The 15,847-nt window shown below is 47.7% G+C and overlaps 1 protein-coding gene across 2 annotated transcripts in view; it reads right to left on the bottom strand.

Moving 5' to 3' along the window:
* The window catches only part of ADCY2 (adenylate cyclase 2), a 218,435-nt gene extending 203,103 nt beyond the window's left edge, over positions 1 to 15,332 (bottom strand). For both annotated transcript variants that reach the window (XR_009556182.1, XM_060253774.1), the window contains exon 1: positions 15,204 to 15,332. Coding sequence is in view for 1 of the 2 variants with exons in the window: in XM_060253774.1 (XP_060109757.1) it covers positions 15,204 to 15,299 (96 nt within the window). In the remaining variant the exon portion in view is untranslated. The remainder of the gene's footprint in view (positions 1 to 15,203) is intronic.
* Positions 15,333 to 15,847: the final 515 nt, after the last annotated feature.

The raw sequence follows: 15,847 nt of genomic DNA, 5'->3' as shown, positions 1-15,847 counted from the left end.
GCCTTTGTAGTACTCAGCAGCAGAGTCCCAAACTCTAGCAGTACTAAAGGTGAAGGTAGTCCCCCTGTGCAAATACCAGTCATTTCCAACTCTGGGGTGACATCGCATCACAAGGTTTTCATGGCAGACTTTTTACGGGGTGGTTTGCTATTGCCTTCCCCAGTCATTTACACTCCCCCCCCCCCAGCAAGCTGGGTACTCATTTTACCAACCTTGGAAGGATGGAAGGCTGAGTCAACCTTGAGCCGGCTACCTGAACCAGCTTCCGCTGGGATCAAACTCAGGTCATGAGCGGAGCTTGAACTGCAGGACTGCAGCCTACCACTCTGCGCCACTGGGCTGTTTTCAGGAAACTCAGCAGCAGAGGCCCAATTTCACAAGCTTTTTGCATTACCAAATAGCATCTGCTTGAAGGCAAAGGAGCAATTATAAAATCAATTTCTGTTAGACTCTCTCTGTGAACATGCAAGGATACTACCCCAAATCCTCATACTGGTCTGTAAACTGCTTAGGGATGGCTACAAAACCCCATGCCAGCATAACATGAAAATACGCCATGTAACACCACCACAGTGTCAGCGTAGGAGCCAGAAACAGGCTGGGCTAGAGGTTGTGCTGGAGGGAAGTGAGGTTTAGTCAACAGGCATGAGCATGAACCAATTCAGACTCAGAGGTTCGGGCTGAACTAGGGCCACTTCAATGTTTGCAAACTACAGATTGGGAACCACATGCTTGAGATGGACCAATCCAAGCTTTTTGCCATGACTCAGAAGAGGTCCAGAAAAGAAAACCCACCCAGGAACTTTCTGTAACGCACGGTTAATTTCCTCCTAAGATGGCTACTGTATAGTCAAGTAAGAGCCCTAGTTATTCTCCATTAATTACAACCCCTTTTCTCACGTCCCTGCAGCAATCTGGCAAAGGATGTTTATCTAACAAAATTGTCTGGCTGTGTCTCTGTGCCCTAACTCCCCCGTTTCATCTCAGGCACTTCTCAGGCCTTGGTCACGGGGGTTCAGGAGGGGTGGGAGCTTCTTAAAAGCAAAATACTGAAAGCGCTATCACAGACAATTCCTGCGAGAAGAAAAAATGGGAAAAGCCTAAAGAAGCCGAAATGGCTCCATAAACAGCTCTCTAAAGACTTGAGAAATAAAAAAGATTCCTTTAGGAATTGGAAGGAGGGCCTTATAACCAAGGATGAATATAAACAAATCACCAATGCTTGTAGAGAAAAAGTTAGGAAAGCTAAAGCTCAGTATGAGCTTCCACTGGCCAAAGATGCTAAAAACAACAAAAAGGGTTCTTTTCTTATGTTCAGAATAAGAAAAAGAGCAAGGACATGGTAGGCCCATTGCAAGGGCAAGAAAGTGAAATTGTAACAGGTAATGAGGAGAGGGCGGAACTGCTCAATTCCTACTTTTCCTGAGTCTTCTCTTCTGAGAGAAATGGTGCTCAACATGACAAAACCAGAACATATAAGGAGGGTATGAAGTTCCAACCTAGGATCAGCATGGGAGTAGTACATAAACACCTAGTTTCTTTAAACAAAGCGAAGTCCTCAAGGCCAGATGAATGGCATCCAAGGGTTCTAAAAGATCTTGCGAATGTAGTTTCTGAGCCTCTACCTATTATTTTTGAGAATTCTTGGAGAACAGGAGAGGTGCCGGAAGATTGGAGGCAGGCGAATGTTGTCCCCATCTTCAAGAAGGGGAAAAAAGACGATCTGGAGAGCCAGTTTGGTGTAGTGGTTAAGTGTGCGGACTCTTATCTGGGAGAGCCGGGTTTGATTCCCCACTCCTCCACTTGCACCTGCTAGCATGGCCTTGGGTCTGCCATAGCTCTGGCAGAGGTTGTCCTTGAAAGGGCAGCTGCTGTGAGAGCCCTCTCCAGCCCCACCCACCTCACAGGATGTCTGTTGTGGGGGAGGAAGGTAAAGGAGATTGTGAGCCGCTCTGAGACTCTTCGGAATGGAGGGCGGGATATAAATCCAATATCTTCTTCTTCTAACTACCAACCCATCAGCTTGACGTCTATACCTGGAAAAGTTTTAGAACAATTCATCAAACAGTCGGTCCTGGAATATTTCAAAAGAATGGATGTGATTACTAAGAGCCAGCATGGTTTTCTCAAGAACAAGTCATGTCAGACTAACTTGATCTCTTTTTTTGAGAAAGTGACTACCTTGCTGGATCAGGCGAATGCTGTAGACATCGTTTATCTTGATTGCAGTAATGCTTCTGATAAAGTTCCACATGCTATCCTTGTTGACAAGTTGGTAAAATGTGGTTTGGATCCTGTTACCGTTAGGTGGATCTGTAACTGGTTGACAGATCGCACCCAAAGAGTGCTTGCGAATGGTTCCTCATCCTCTTGAAGAGGAGCGACAAGTGAAGTGCCTCAAGGATCTGTCCGGGGACCTGTTTTGTTCAACATCCTTATCAATGATTTGGATGAAGGAATAGAGGGAACGCTTATTAAATCTGCAGATGATACGAAATTGGGAGGGGTTGCAAACACAGAAGACAGAAACAGGATATAGGATGACCTTGACAAGCTGGAAAACTGGGCTAAAATCAATAAAATGAATTTTAACAGGGATAAATGTAAAGTTGTACACTTTACATTGGAAATACAAGGAACAATCAGAACATTGCAATAAGAAGTTACTTCAGATTCATCTCCTGTTGACCTAGGCTGATGCACATCCAAGCATCTTAAAAGAGACTAACTTCCAATAAAGACTTGTGTGTCTTGGAATAATTATGCCTCCAGTTAGGGATGCTCACAATACTATCTATTGCAAAATTTCTGCAATTTAACCCTCTACTGGGCCGAACCCAACTGCTCCTCCCTCCTCATTTCATGAACATGATTTTTTAAATTTCACTTAGAACCTGGTTATTTTATATATATATTTATGTGACGAGCTTTGACTCTCACTGGAAGTGATGCCAGAATACAGAGAAGCCCGAAGGTGGTACAGCCTGCATAGCAACAACTGATTTTTTCCACACAAGTGTTACATTTTAAGTACAAGTCCCAAGTGTGTGCATATAAGCGCACACGCAAACGCGCACACAGCATCAGAGAAACATATATGAAATGTCATAGCCAAAAGCAAAATAAAATATGTATTTTTGTATGAAACACTGGGACGGGATGGGACATCTTCACACAGATAATCAAAGGAATGGTGATGGGATGGAGCAAGGTAAATTCACTCATCCATTGGTTTAGTCTTTGATCAAATACTAAGGATCTAAGGCAATATAAAAATGCTGCCAAACCTTCTAGCAGTTGAAGCAAAATGCTACTAAATTTGGCATATCTGTGAGTAGGGAAATTGCCCCCCCGTTTCCAATGCAGTCCCATTTTATTTCAAAGAACAAAATTACTCTAACAGATGCCCTCTGGTTTCATTAAGATCAGAGAGTGCCTGGCCACGAGGAGGTGTATTGCAGTCAAAAAATATGCACTAGCCGTAATCATTTTGTTACAGCAGAAAGTATGAGGAGCGCAGAAGGTTTTAAGACTATCCATAAAGACCAAGACGGCCAAAAGGCCTCATCATTTTGGAGCCAATCCTTCAAAAGCAGGATTCTAGTGCCTGGCTTTGAATAGTTCTGGATTCAAAGGCCAATGCAAACATAACATAGGTGTCCCCTTAGGAATTATTCCCCCCTCCTCTTGCACACAGCCTTCTAAGAGGCGGCCTGCCCCTTTGCTAATACTAGCTTTGAGCCTTCCATTTCTCTATTATGTTCCCACATACCAAAATACTCTGCTTTTCTGTGAAAATACACCCAGATGTCAGTTTAGATTAATTCATATCATTTCATAGGCATTTTCTCCTTGCATGAAGTGAAAAGTGATGAACATGTTTTTATAGAAACTTAGCTCTAGTGCCAACAAGCTGTGAGGCTCATGTAATGACCTGGCCCAGAAATGCTTCCTCAATAGAGATAAGGATGGCACACTTTTCCTCACAGCAGCATATATGAGGACAAAGTACTCCAATAGATGGAAGATGGTAAAAATGCTCGTCTCCTTAAACAAGAAGTTGAAGATGCATTTTGCACCACTTATACTGTATTCTAAACGTGACATTGCAATATCTTAACAAGTCTTGGCTCGCAGAATCTTATGCTTGCAGACTGCAGCGTTGGTGCATGAGCAGAGTTTGCTTCCCTGGATGGGAAGAGTCAGGGGGCGCCTGTTTCGGCACACGGAGAAAAAGGCGGGATCTGACGGTCTAACTGTCAGATCTGCGCTCCTCGTCTCCTTCGTCTTGGCAGACGATCAGCCCTCCCGCCCGCCCTGCATGTTATGTGGGCAATTTGCTGGTTGCCTCCTTGGAGGAGCCGGGTAGGAATTTTTTACACCTTGGCTGATTGGCAGTGGCTGGGGTGCGTTTTTTGCCTACCCTACATAGCAATGCAGTGGATTGAGGATTTGGCTATCGGGAGGCGCTGTTAAATAAGTGGTCGCTTTAGTGGCAGGTTTTTGGGGTTTAGGGCACTATGCGGCTAGGGGAGGACTGTGAAGCATCCCCCTTTTGGGGAATTTGGGGTCTGGCATGATCAGCCTTCGGGTTTGAAGACCCGGGTTTGGAGAATGCAGACTGTCCAGGAGGCTTGGCTAGAGGGTGACTTTCTGGCGAGACGTGCGTCTGGGTTTGGGCCCTCTGGTGCGTGCCTCCCTACTAGGCCTGCCTGGAGGGAGCTGAGTAACACTCAGCTCTGGCTGGGGGGCTAGGTCTCTCACCCGTTAATGGCAGGGGAGCGGTCGCGGTGACCCCTAGCCCTGGCCAGGCCACTGGTGGGGTACTCTTGCTGTTTATTAGAATATCAAATAAAGTGGCCCAATTTTATACCAATACTCTGTGTCTGACTCTTTATTCCATCCTTGGGGAGCAAAGGATGCAGGTCACTGGCCTGATGCAGGATAAGGCAGCTCTCAGGGAGGAAAAATCTAATATTGGTCTTGAAATGTGTTCTAATCTCCTCCTGCTCCATGCAGGGAATCTTGCTGTGAATTTTTGTACAAAAGTCCAGTGGCCCTGCAAAAAAGATTAACAGCCTTTTTCTCAACAAGGGCTTTCAAGAGTCACAGATAAAGTTGCTAACTCTGAGTTGGGACATTTCTGAAGATCTGGGGGGAGGATGTACTCTGGGGAAGGGAGGGAACTCAGAGAAGATGTAATGCCACAAAATCCATCCTCCAAAGCAGCCATTTTCTCCAGGGGAAGTGATCTCTATAGTCTGGCAGTCAGCTTTAATTCTGGGAGAACTCCAGGCCCCACTTGGAGGTTAAAACAATACAGAGATCCACGGAAAGAAGATAACAATACATGATACAAAACTGTGGAATAATTAATATTTTAACTGTATTTCCTAATAAATATTTACAATTAATCATTTGTACACATTCCATGTCCTTCAACATATATCAGTCCAGCAAAGTGCATTCCAACACACTGAAAGTTGATCCATTCCAATTCTCAATCCAAGGAAGTAATTTATGATGATATCAATAATTCTCATGTTGAAGTTCTAAAGTGCCAGATGTACTCCCCAATGAATTAAAGTACCTCAGCTTCTAGAAAGTGTGGATGTATGAAATATTCACAGATCATGAATTTGGAAGATACACTGCAAATAACTGTGCTTGTGATGTTGGTTATGTAACAAATATTGGTATGAAGAAGTTGGATGATAGGATTATCTATGACTATCCAGACCCCCTTTGAGAAAGGGTACAGGAATGGACTTTTTCCAAGCCGGCAGGGCTCCATCAGAGGTGGCATAAAAGAGTCTGGTCTATACTGTGAATCCTTTATCATAAAAGCCTAAAAGTCTTCTGGTGAAGTCAAATCCAGGCCCCTCATTGGCTAAGCCTGCACTCCATGAGCCACTGGCCCATCACGTGTCCATCAACCCCTCTGGCATCACATTGGCTCACTGCCCTGTCCCCCACCCTATGCCCTCCCCTGCCCACCACCAGCCCCGTCAGGCAAGAACACCATCAGATGGCCACGGACCTCTGACGCAAACAGTTCTCCGCTGGGAGCTTACTGATTACAACTGCCTCTCCTCAAGGCCCTGTCTCTTCCTTCTTCTCATTTTTCTTTCTCTCACTCCTTTCTCCCCCTCCCTCCTGTTCTTTCTCTCATTCTTTCTCTGATTCTCTATCTTTCAGTCTTTTTATTTCATTCTGTCTGTCTGCCTTCCTCCCTTCAATCCACACAAACAGTAGCAGTTAACATCTCTTCAACTGAGAAGGAATGTTTGTTCACAGTAGGGAGGGACCACTTCAGAGGGAGCGAGAGGGAGGCTTGCAATGGCTTTCCTCACAGTGTCAGCCATTTCCTCCCAGGGAACCACTGTTGCCAACCTCCAGGTGCTTGGCTCCCCTCCCCCTATGAAGAAAGACTATCCTTTCCCCATGTTGCCAACTCCAGGTCACCTGCCCTTGAGATATGTGTGTGGGGGGGGGGGCGGAATTCATACCTTCTGGAAGACAGCAAGGCACTCCAGAACCATTAACTGATCACAGCTCAGTCAGAATCTTTCGCCTCCCCCTGGCGGACTCCCTGCCCCTGCCTACTCAGGCCCAAGAATGTTGAACAAACTGCCAAAAGCAGTCTTACCTCAGAGAGGGTGCAGTCAGACGTACCATTAGTGGCGACACAGCTCTGTCTCACTGACGCATTAAATGTGTTCGTTCAGACATCCACATCTGGCAATCGAGCATCATCCAGGGTCATCCCGGCTTGCTGCACCTCAATGCCGCATTAATTTGACAGCGCAAAAAGTCCGGCCCTTTTTCAAAAAAGCGGCACAAGATCGGCTTTTTCCTGTTTGGACAGCTCACGCGTGATACTGCCCCTTGGAATGTTTACTGCCCCTCCCACCTTTTTTTTTTTTTAAAGCCCCAGCAGATGTGCGCATTGCCAGATCATCCGGGAATCTGAGGTGATGCTTCTGCTTCTCCAATCAACACAGGATCGGGGGGGGGGGGATGTTATCCCACTATTCAGAACAGGAAAAAAAATCTTTTTTTTTTCAATGTGGAGGATTTCCAGATATCACTGTCACTGCCAATTTCTAGGAAAGTAATTCCTGGCAGTTCCTTGGTTTGAATCGGCAACGTTAATTCCGGAAACTTTCCCCCTTCCCGCCTGCCTCTGAAGCAACATTTGATTTCCCACCTCCAAACAGCTGGGCACATGTTCAATGGACCCCCCCCCCCTCCCAGAAATCACCATCTGATCAAGCATGCTCCAAGAAAAGAGCGTGATAGTATTGGATGTCTGATCACTCAACAACAGAATGAGTCGCATTCTTGAATGCTCGTCTGAATGGCCCTGCATCGAATCAATATTCAGCAGTTCAAATTTGAGCGCTGCACACCTGCTTTTAATGTGACGTGTGACTGCACCCAGAGAGACCCATCTCCCACTCTTCTCTCTGTCAACTGGCCTCAGAAAGGACTGCCGCTGTACTGCAGCCTCACAAAAAGTGTCATGGCTGCCACCGGCAACAAACCTCTTCCATCCTATCAACTGCCCACACAGACGGCCTGCCAATACAGGCAGCCTCCGAAGGCTGCTAAAATAAGTCAGGGAGCTTACTTCCTTTCTTTCCTGATTCTTTCCTCACTCCCTGTCTCCCTCCTCCCCTCACCATCATCCCATGATGGTTGGTTAAGAAGGAGATAGGGTTGCCAACTCCAGGTTGGGAAATCCCTGGAGATTTGAAGGGTGGAGCCTGGATTGGATTTGGTGTGAGGAAGGGTGGGGCTTCAGACAAGGCCACCCTCCAAACCAGCTGGAGATCATTCAGAATGGCAGAGATCAGCTCCCCTTGTGCGGGGCGGGGGGGGGAGTGAATGCCTTCACTTGGGTAGATGGGAAGACAGCAAGACTGAGGGGGCACTCGCCCAGAGGCCTTTAGTGATACCTTTCCAGGTTGGTGGGGAATTCCTGGAGATTCTGTGGTGGACTTTGAGGAAAGTATACAAGTCAGAGCTTCAGGGTGTGGTCTGCCAGACCCAGGTTCTTGCTGCGGAAGCTGACTGGGTGATTTTGGACCAGTCACAGAATTCCAGTCTAACCCGCCTCACAGGGTTGTTGTTAGATCAGAGGTGGGGGGGGAGAGGAAAATTATGTAAGCTGCCTTGGTCCCCCCCCCCTCACTGTGGAGAAAGGCTGTTTTTTCCTATATAAAAGCTGCAGGGAGAGGGAAGGTGATGGAAAGCTGAAGTCCGAAGGGCAGATAAAGGGAGAGATAGGGTTGCCAGCTCCACGTTAGGATTTAAGGGGTGGGGCCTGGAGAGGGTGAGTTTTGAGGAGGGGTGGGACCTCAGACAAGCGCAATGTCATTTCTTCCTGGGGAACCATTGTTGCCAATCTCCAGGTGAGGACTGGAGAGCACTCAGAATTACAACTGCTCTCCAGATGGCATCTGAGGGAAAGGTGTTCCCACTTGGAAAACCACTGTTGCCAATCTCCAGGTGACAGCTGGAGAGCACTCAGAATTACAGCTGCTCTCCAGATGGCAGAGATCCACGCTCTTCTTGAGAGGTTTTTTTTGGGGGGGGGGTGACAGCAAGGGTGTGTAGGGCACTCGCCCGGAGCCTCCTTCTAGAGTCTGTTGTATTTTTCTTCACAACGGGCCTTACTCCTAGTCAATTTCATAAACTTACATTCCACTTGTCCCGAGAAGGAACCAGGCTGCTGGTGCTTAAAATAAAAAGGTGGCAGAGCAATATTTAACCTGAATATTGGGGGGAAAGCCGACAGGAGATGAAATCTCTGGTTCGGGATGACTCATCTCAAAGAGATGATGGGTCAGCTGTTCCTTTTCTACAGGGCAATGGGTTAAACTTCTCCACTGAGACGGTGACAAACAGTATGGACTGTCTGGCAAAGTCTCAAGGAAGCAGGAGGAAGGTTGCAGCCAAGCTTGCCTGGGAAAATTATAGATGTTTATATACAAATGCTAGAAGGGGGGGGGGCTGCCACTGTGTGACAAAGAGTGTTGGAGTGAATGGGCCATTGGCCTGATCCAACATGGCTTCTCTTATGTTCTTATACATCTGCACTCAAGGTCAATATGCTGTAGCATCACAGAATGGCGACGATCATGCAGATGCTGAAGCTCAGCATTACTTTTGTCTGCAGTCCGTTGTTGCCACCTTTTCCTGTCAAATTTGGCCTTGTGGCATTTAGCATCAGCCTGTGCTTGTGGCATGATCTGGGAGTTTTTTTGGCCTGGCACAGTTATGTTATGATATACAACATAGAGTATGTGTCTCAGCTGTCTTCTGTAGGGGAACTGACCTGACTTCAGCTTTCCATCTCCCCCCCCCTCCCTGCAGCCTCTACCTAGGTCCCCACAGTGGGGACCAAAGCTGGAGGGAAACAACCTTAATAGAGCATAATGTCACAGACTCCACCCTGCAAAGCAGCCATTTTCTCCAGAAGTGATCTCTGCCATCTGGAGAGCAGTTGTAATTGTGAGTGATCTCCAGCCCTCACCTGAAGATTGGCAACAATGGTTCCCCAGGAGGAAATGGCTGGGTTGGAGGGTGAAGTCTATGACATTGTAGCTGTCTGAGGTCCAACCCCTCCTCAAACCCCACCCTCTCCAGGCTCCACTCCTCAAATCTCCAGGAAGTTCTCAGCCACTCATCAACCTACCTTTAACTGTCCCTCTGACTTCAGCTTTCTACATCCTCCCCCCTCCCCACAGGCACTACCTAGGTAAAGAACAGTGTTTCTCCACGGTGGGAACGAAAGCAGCTTACATCATCAGTGAGGACCAAAGCAGCTTACGTCCTGTCAGGTTTTGTGCAGTTCTCATCAACTCAGCTGCTTTCAATCAAATAAGGAGTTTATTGAAGAGATACATGTTCACAGCAAAATAGGGCCAGATACTTATACACTATGCAGGGCAGTTAAAAACAAGCAATTCAAGGTGCGAAAAGGAAGTGGCAAAAGCATTTAAAATATATTTGCCCAAATCCCGCCCCCCAGCACAGTTGTTAAGTGTCTTTTCTTGAAAACGAAACTCCAAGCCATTTTCCCAGCCATTCTGATAAGCACCTGGTCTCCAAAGTCAGAGAAAAGGGAGGCCGCAGTTCTCTTGTGAATCTGCTGTGCACTCTACTCCATCTTTAAAATTACTTGTTTTAAACAGCAAGCAAAGCAAGGCAAAGCAAAATCATACCACATATTTCCAGGACATATGTCTAATCAACATTAGAAATCAAATGACACAAGATCATTGGAAGAAACCTGGAGATGGCAACCCTCTCTCCTTCCCAGCAGTAGCAAGCAGCCAGGCCTAGGGTAACCAACTTCCAGGTAAAGCCTGAAGATCTGGTATCACAACTGAACTTCAGACAACAGATCTCTGTCCCCTTTCTTGAGCAAATAATTGCTTTGGAGGATGGACTCTATGGCATTATATTCAGCTGAAACCTCTCCCCTCCCCAAACTCTGGCTTCCTTAGACTTCTCCACAAAATCTCCAGGAATTTCCCAACATGGAACTGGTAACCCTAGTCAGGACTGGCCCCAATGAGCTCTTCCACAAAGGCCAAAATAGGCCTGGAAAGGGCCTCCTCCCGCACCTTTTACTAACAGAACCAAGCTTGGTTGCCTTTTTCTGAAAGAACCAAGTTTGGTTGTCTAGCAACAGCCACTGCCTAGAAGCTTCCCCAGCAGCTCAATCCTCATCTGTCCTGGAGCTTGGAGGGTGGAGTTGCTCTTTGAGTGACACTTGGCTCAGCCAAAGGGGAATAAGTGAGTTGTCACCAGTACAATTTGGTTTTTATATCTATAGAATACCCAACTGTGTGCGTATAAATATTGTATGTATTTGGGGGGGGGGGATCCATCTGTCTAATTGGGACTGAAAAACTGCAGACCTAATTTACCTCAAGCTATCCCTTCTCTAGTTCCTGTTTATTTGTATCTGCTCTGAAACTGCTAGACACATCATATTCTGTACCAACAAAACCTTGAAGGCCTATTATATCCCAGTAAGTAACTTTCCATGGCTCATAGCCATGTATCGCTTGGATGACCTAGTTTAGTGAAGCAACTCTGCTGGAGTGAAATCACTGCTCATTTGATTCTTATGCAAACCTCCACGCAAGGAAGAAAAACAGGAGGTCTCCATCCAGTTCCAGCAAAAACGCTTTGCTCCAAAACACAAAGCCCAACTGTTTCACACAGGTATGTTCAGTGCCTGCAACATCAAATGATGATTTGTATGTGTAAAGGGTCGTCTCAGATCTCATACCACAGTGGGACTGTTCTCATATGACATACAATGCCTGCCAGTGGGGTCAGTTTACCCATTCATCTTCTCCCAGCCATCAAATACAATGGTTTAATGCAAAGCAATGTGTGTTGATATATTTGTTTGTGTATGCACGTGCACACGAACACCTTTATAGATGAGTCAGTCTTAATCCAACGGCCTTCATAATTCCAAATCTGAAAACATTTAAAGTATTTTCACCATAAAGATAGAATTGATAAAGACTTTTTTTAATTGCACAAATTATAGCAGCCCTAAGGTTTGGATCCCAGGGTTGATCTCTGCCATCTGGAATACCACTTTACGGTTGGATGGGAAACCTTCTGAGATATAAATGCCTTCCCTTTTGACCCAGGCATAATACAATATAGTCATTAACAGACATTCTCACCATTTTATTGCTTTTGCATGTTCATGCTACTCAGATCAAAGGTTGGCTCAATTTGTTCATTTTACTATTCTGTCATTGAATCTTAAATTTGTGCCATTTTGCATTCTAAACCACTCCCTACCAGATAATTTTACTATACTGTCATTGGGTCTTAAATTTGTACCAGTTTGCATTCTGAGTCACTGACTACCAGCTATGTGTGGCTTTGCTCACTGAATTCCTTGTCTGATGAAGTGTGCTTAGAGAGCACACGAAAGCTTATGTTCGGAATAAAATTAAGTTGGTCTTAAAGGTGCAACTTGACTCCTATTTTATTCTACTTTACAGGCTGTTACAACTGTCAATTCCAACTCTCCTTAGCTGGAACTTACTTCCGAAATCAAGCCTAATAAGCTATTATTGTATCTACATGGGTTGCAAATCTGATAACGAACTTCCACCCTGAAATTATCCAGCGAATGGAGAAGGAAGACAGCCAGAGCATCACTCCCTCTTCCTTCCTTCTCTCCCTGCACAACAAGCCAGATTGCTGGTGTGAGTGAAACAGGCATAGGGAGAAATGCAGGCAAAAAGACCAGGGAGGGTGACAATGGACAGAATAAGAAGGCAAGTCTAAGAGATGTTCAAAGAACACCACCGTTCTCTTGCTTCAACTGGAATTTTATGACAGAATGGCAATTTCTTTCACTGTTCTTTGCAATCAAGGACTCAAGCTTAGTTTAGCTTACTGGCTTTAAAAAGTCTGGCACCAGACAACACGACACATTTCCCTGCATTCCTGCTCCTTCGGAACTCTATAGCAAAACTCTCATCGATTTTGATGGGAGATGAACTGCAGCCTTGTCAGCAAGTAAGGAATCTCACAAACGCCCAGTTTCCCTCTCCTGAAAATTAGAGGCTTTTCCCTACAGAAAGTCCTGACCTGGATAGCCCAGGATACACTGATCTTGTCAGATATTGGAAGCTAAGTAGGGTCCACCTGGGTTAGTGTTTAGATGGAAGACCACCAGGGAAATCCAGGGTCACTAGGAGGAGGCAGGCAATGGGAACCCACCTCTCTTCTGCCCTGACCAGATAGTCCTCTTCAGATCTGGTTAGCATCTGGATGGGAGACCACCAGGGAAGCTACACAGAGACAGATAATGGCTAACCTGGATGGTCCAGGCTCACACAATCCCTTCAAATCTTGGAGGTTAAGCAGGATTGGCTCTGGTTAGCCCCTGGATGGGAGACCCCCAAGGAAGCCCAGGGTTGCTATGCAGAGGCAGGCGATGGCAAGCTACCTCCGGACACCTCTTGCCTTGAAAACCCTACAAGTCAGTTGCAAATTTATGGCACTTTACACACACACACACACACACACAAAACAGAACACACAACAGCGTGTGGCAAATCGTCTGAGATTTGTTTCTAATTACTCAGCATCAAGTATGGGTGGTGGCTCATGCAGATGGGCTCCTCAACACCTCCCAGGGATGAATGAGGGCGTTGGGGACACTTGCAGTTTTGTAGCTTTAACATCTCATTGCTTGGGGGAGAAAAAGAAATGCCAGAGCAGCTGATCTGTCAGTGGGAAGGAAGCCGAGCAAACGAATTAGAGGAATTAAAACTGCACTGCAACCCCAAGTGTGCTGACTTGGCTGCAAGTGCCACCGAAATGCAGTCTGGTGGATGACCAACTGTCATCATGTTTGTTTATTCCATTTGCAGCCCATTAAAAGGCTACTGAAAGCAAAGGACCAGGGAGTTAGAAAGCACCCCCAAAGGAATCCTGGGGGAATTATTAACTGCCCAATCCCCTCTGCTATTTACAGGATGCACACCAATTACCCAAAGGAGCACAATATCACTTTGTGCTAAGAACTGCTCTTAAAACAGCAAATAACTACAAAGCACAGAAGCACAAAGTGGCCAAACTTGGTCTCTGCCTTGCTATGGGTTAGTATTTAGTAGCAACAGCATGCTTGCTGTTTTTTATTGTGGAGAAAAAGCCATGAATTTATCTATCAATATAAACACGTGAAGGAAAAATGCTTCACCAGCTGGAAAAACGGGAGGATTTGCAAAACTGCTGTAGAAAAGATGACAACAGGGAGAAGGAGAAACAGCTGAGATGCAAGAAAGATTCCCGTTCCCTCTACTTCTGACCACCTGGTTATATATCCAATAGAATAAAGTGAGACTTGCTTCAGAATAATTAGGCACACAATTAAACTGCACAACTAGCCAACAGGCTGTGCCAAAACGCAAAAACTAAGCATAGTAATAAAGTGAAAGGAATAGTTGCTAATTTCCCCCCTGCTGACCTGTCAGTCCCTGTATCACTGCCAGCATGCCAGCAAGGTGCATCGAACCTCTCAGCAAAGGAAGGTTTTTGATTAATATCTAATGGCCACAAAATTCTTTAAGTTATAGACGCAGGCAGGTTTTTTAAAAAAAAAAGAAAAAGAAAACAAAATTCTGAAGTGATTCTGAAATAGCACTGGATGCAAACTGAATTTTTCAGGTCCCTGGAGGATTTGGAATCCATCAAGCCAGAGCTCAGGATAATACAGCATGCTGCAAGTAGAGGGAAACAGAAGACAGCAGCAAGTGGTGCGGCCAACTCGTTGAGTGTTCTGTTTCAAGGAGAGCACGCAGCTTCTTCCCATCAGAAACATCCTGTCTACTAGCCCCACAGACAGGCTATAGTAATTCAGTTGTGAAGACCAGCACTCTGCCCATGCAGTCTCAGTCCACTTACCCTTGCAATGAACTAAGGGTGGGCGCAGGTATGCTCTCCCCTCCTATGTTTAAACCCATACAACAGCCCTGCAAAATTGGTTAGCTGAGCAATTGGCCCAAGGCTGCAGGGGAGATTTGAACCTGGATCTCCCTGGTCCAGCAGCCTAACCGCTTCACAACACCAGCTCCTGCTCCCTGTGGCACTCTGCCTTCCAATCAGCTGGTAGGATAGACCTTCTCCCCCAGGATTGCTTTGGGGTGCACAGCCCACAACAAGAGCACAGCAGCGCCCCCCCCCCGCCCACTTTCCAAATCAATAAACGAAACCCATCCAACTGGTAGGTCCTGTTGTCAAAGCAAAACGCTGGGTCGGAAATGTGCCCACCAGCCAGAAATGCCTACTTTGACATATCCGCTTTCTTGACTTGCAGGCTGCTTATTCAGCAGAGGCAGAAGCCCTCTTTGCACCTCTCTCTCTCTCCTCTCTCTCTGCCTGACACCCCCGGCCCCTTCCCAAGCGCTCCAGGGCTGATGAAAGCCCCGCCAGCCTTCAGGATTTCTAGCTCTGCGGAACCCACCATCTCAGCAGAGAGAACTTTCTCCCTTTGCCAACCTCCCTGCTCCAGTTCACCGGTTCGGGGCGGAGGCGCTCTGCACGTGCTCAGGAGCGCCCGGCGCCGGAGGCGAAAAGCAGGCCGGCCACGAAATCCGCGGCTCCACTCCCGCGAGCGCCGTCGGGCCGAGGGGCCAACTCACCAGGCCGGAGGCGACGAAGAAGACGCCCAGCAGAGCCAGGCAGGCGCCCATCACGATGAGCAGCAGGAAGACGAGCAGCGGGTGCTGCTGGCTCATGCAGTAGTAGGACTCGTAGAGCCAGTCGCGCCCGCCCCGGCCCCGGCCGCCGCCGCGCTGCCTCCGCATGGCCTCTTCACCGAGCTGCTGGGGCCGCGCGCCTGCCGCCCGCCGCCTCCAGCAGCAGCCTCGCCATGGCCGACACCGCGCCGCTCCCGCAGGACCCGCGCCCCGGCAGCTGCCCTCCCTCCGAGCGCCTCTTCCCGCCCCGGGCTGCGCAGCGAGCCTTCCTTGGCGCTGGCCTCGCCTCTCGTGAGCCGCCTCGAGAGCCCGCCAGGCGCCGCTTGGGGGTCGGGGGAGGGGGGTGAGCCCCGCTTCCAGGCTGAGCCCCGCCCCCCCCCCCTTTGGGGCGGCTCTGCGCTGCTGCGCCAGGCGGACTAAGGCGCTGGTGGCGGGACTGGCTCGAGCGCTTGCGGGCCCGGAGGGAGACTCGGCCGCCTCTCAGCCTTCAGCTTGCAGGGCGCGCTCCGCTTCGCCCAGCTGCAGCCCAGCCGAGCCAGGGGCTCCGGGAGGACGGAAGCCTTCGCGCCGGGCAGCCCGCAGCCCGC

Source organism: Heteronotia binoei, chromosome 14, assembly GCF_032191835.1.
Source record: "Heteronotia binoei isolate CCM8104 ecotype False Entrance Well chromosome 14, APGP_CSIRO_Hbin_v1, whole genome shotgun sequence".
Taxonomy (NCBI): Eukaryota; Metazoa; Chordata; class Lepidosauria; order Squamata; family Gekkonidae; genus Heteronotia; species Heteronotia binoei.
This window is presented reverse-complemented; position numbering and strand designations above follow the sequence as displayed.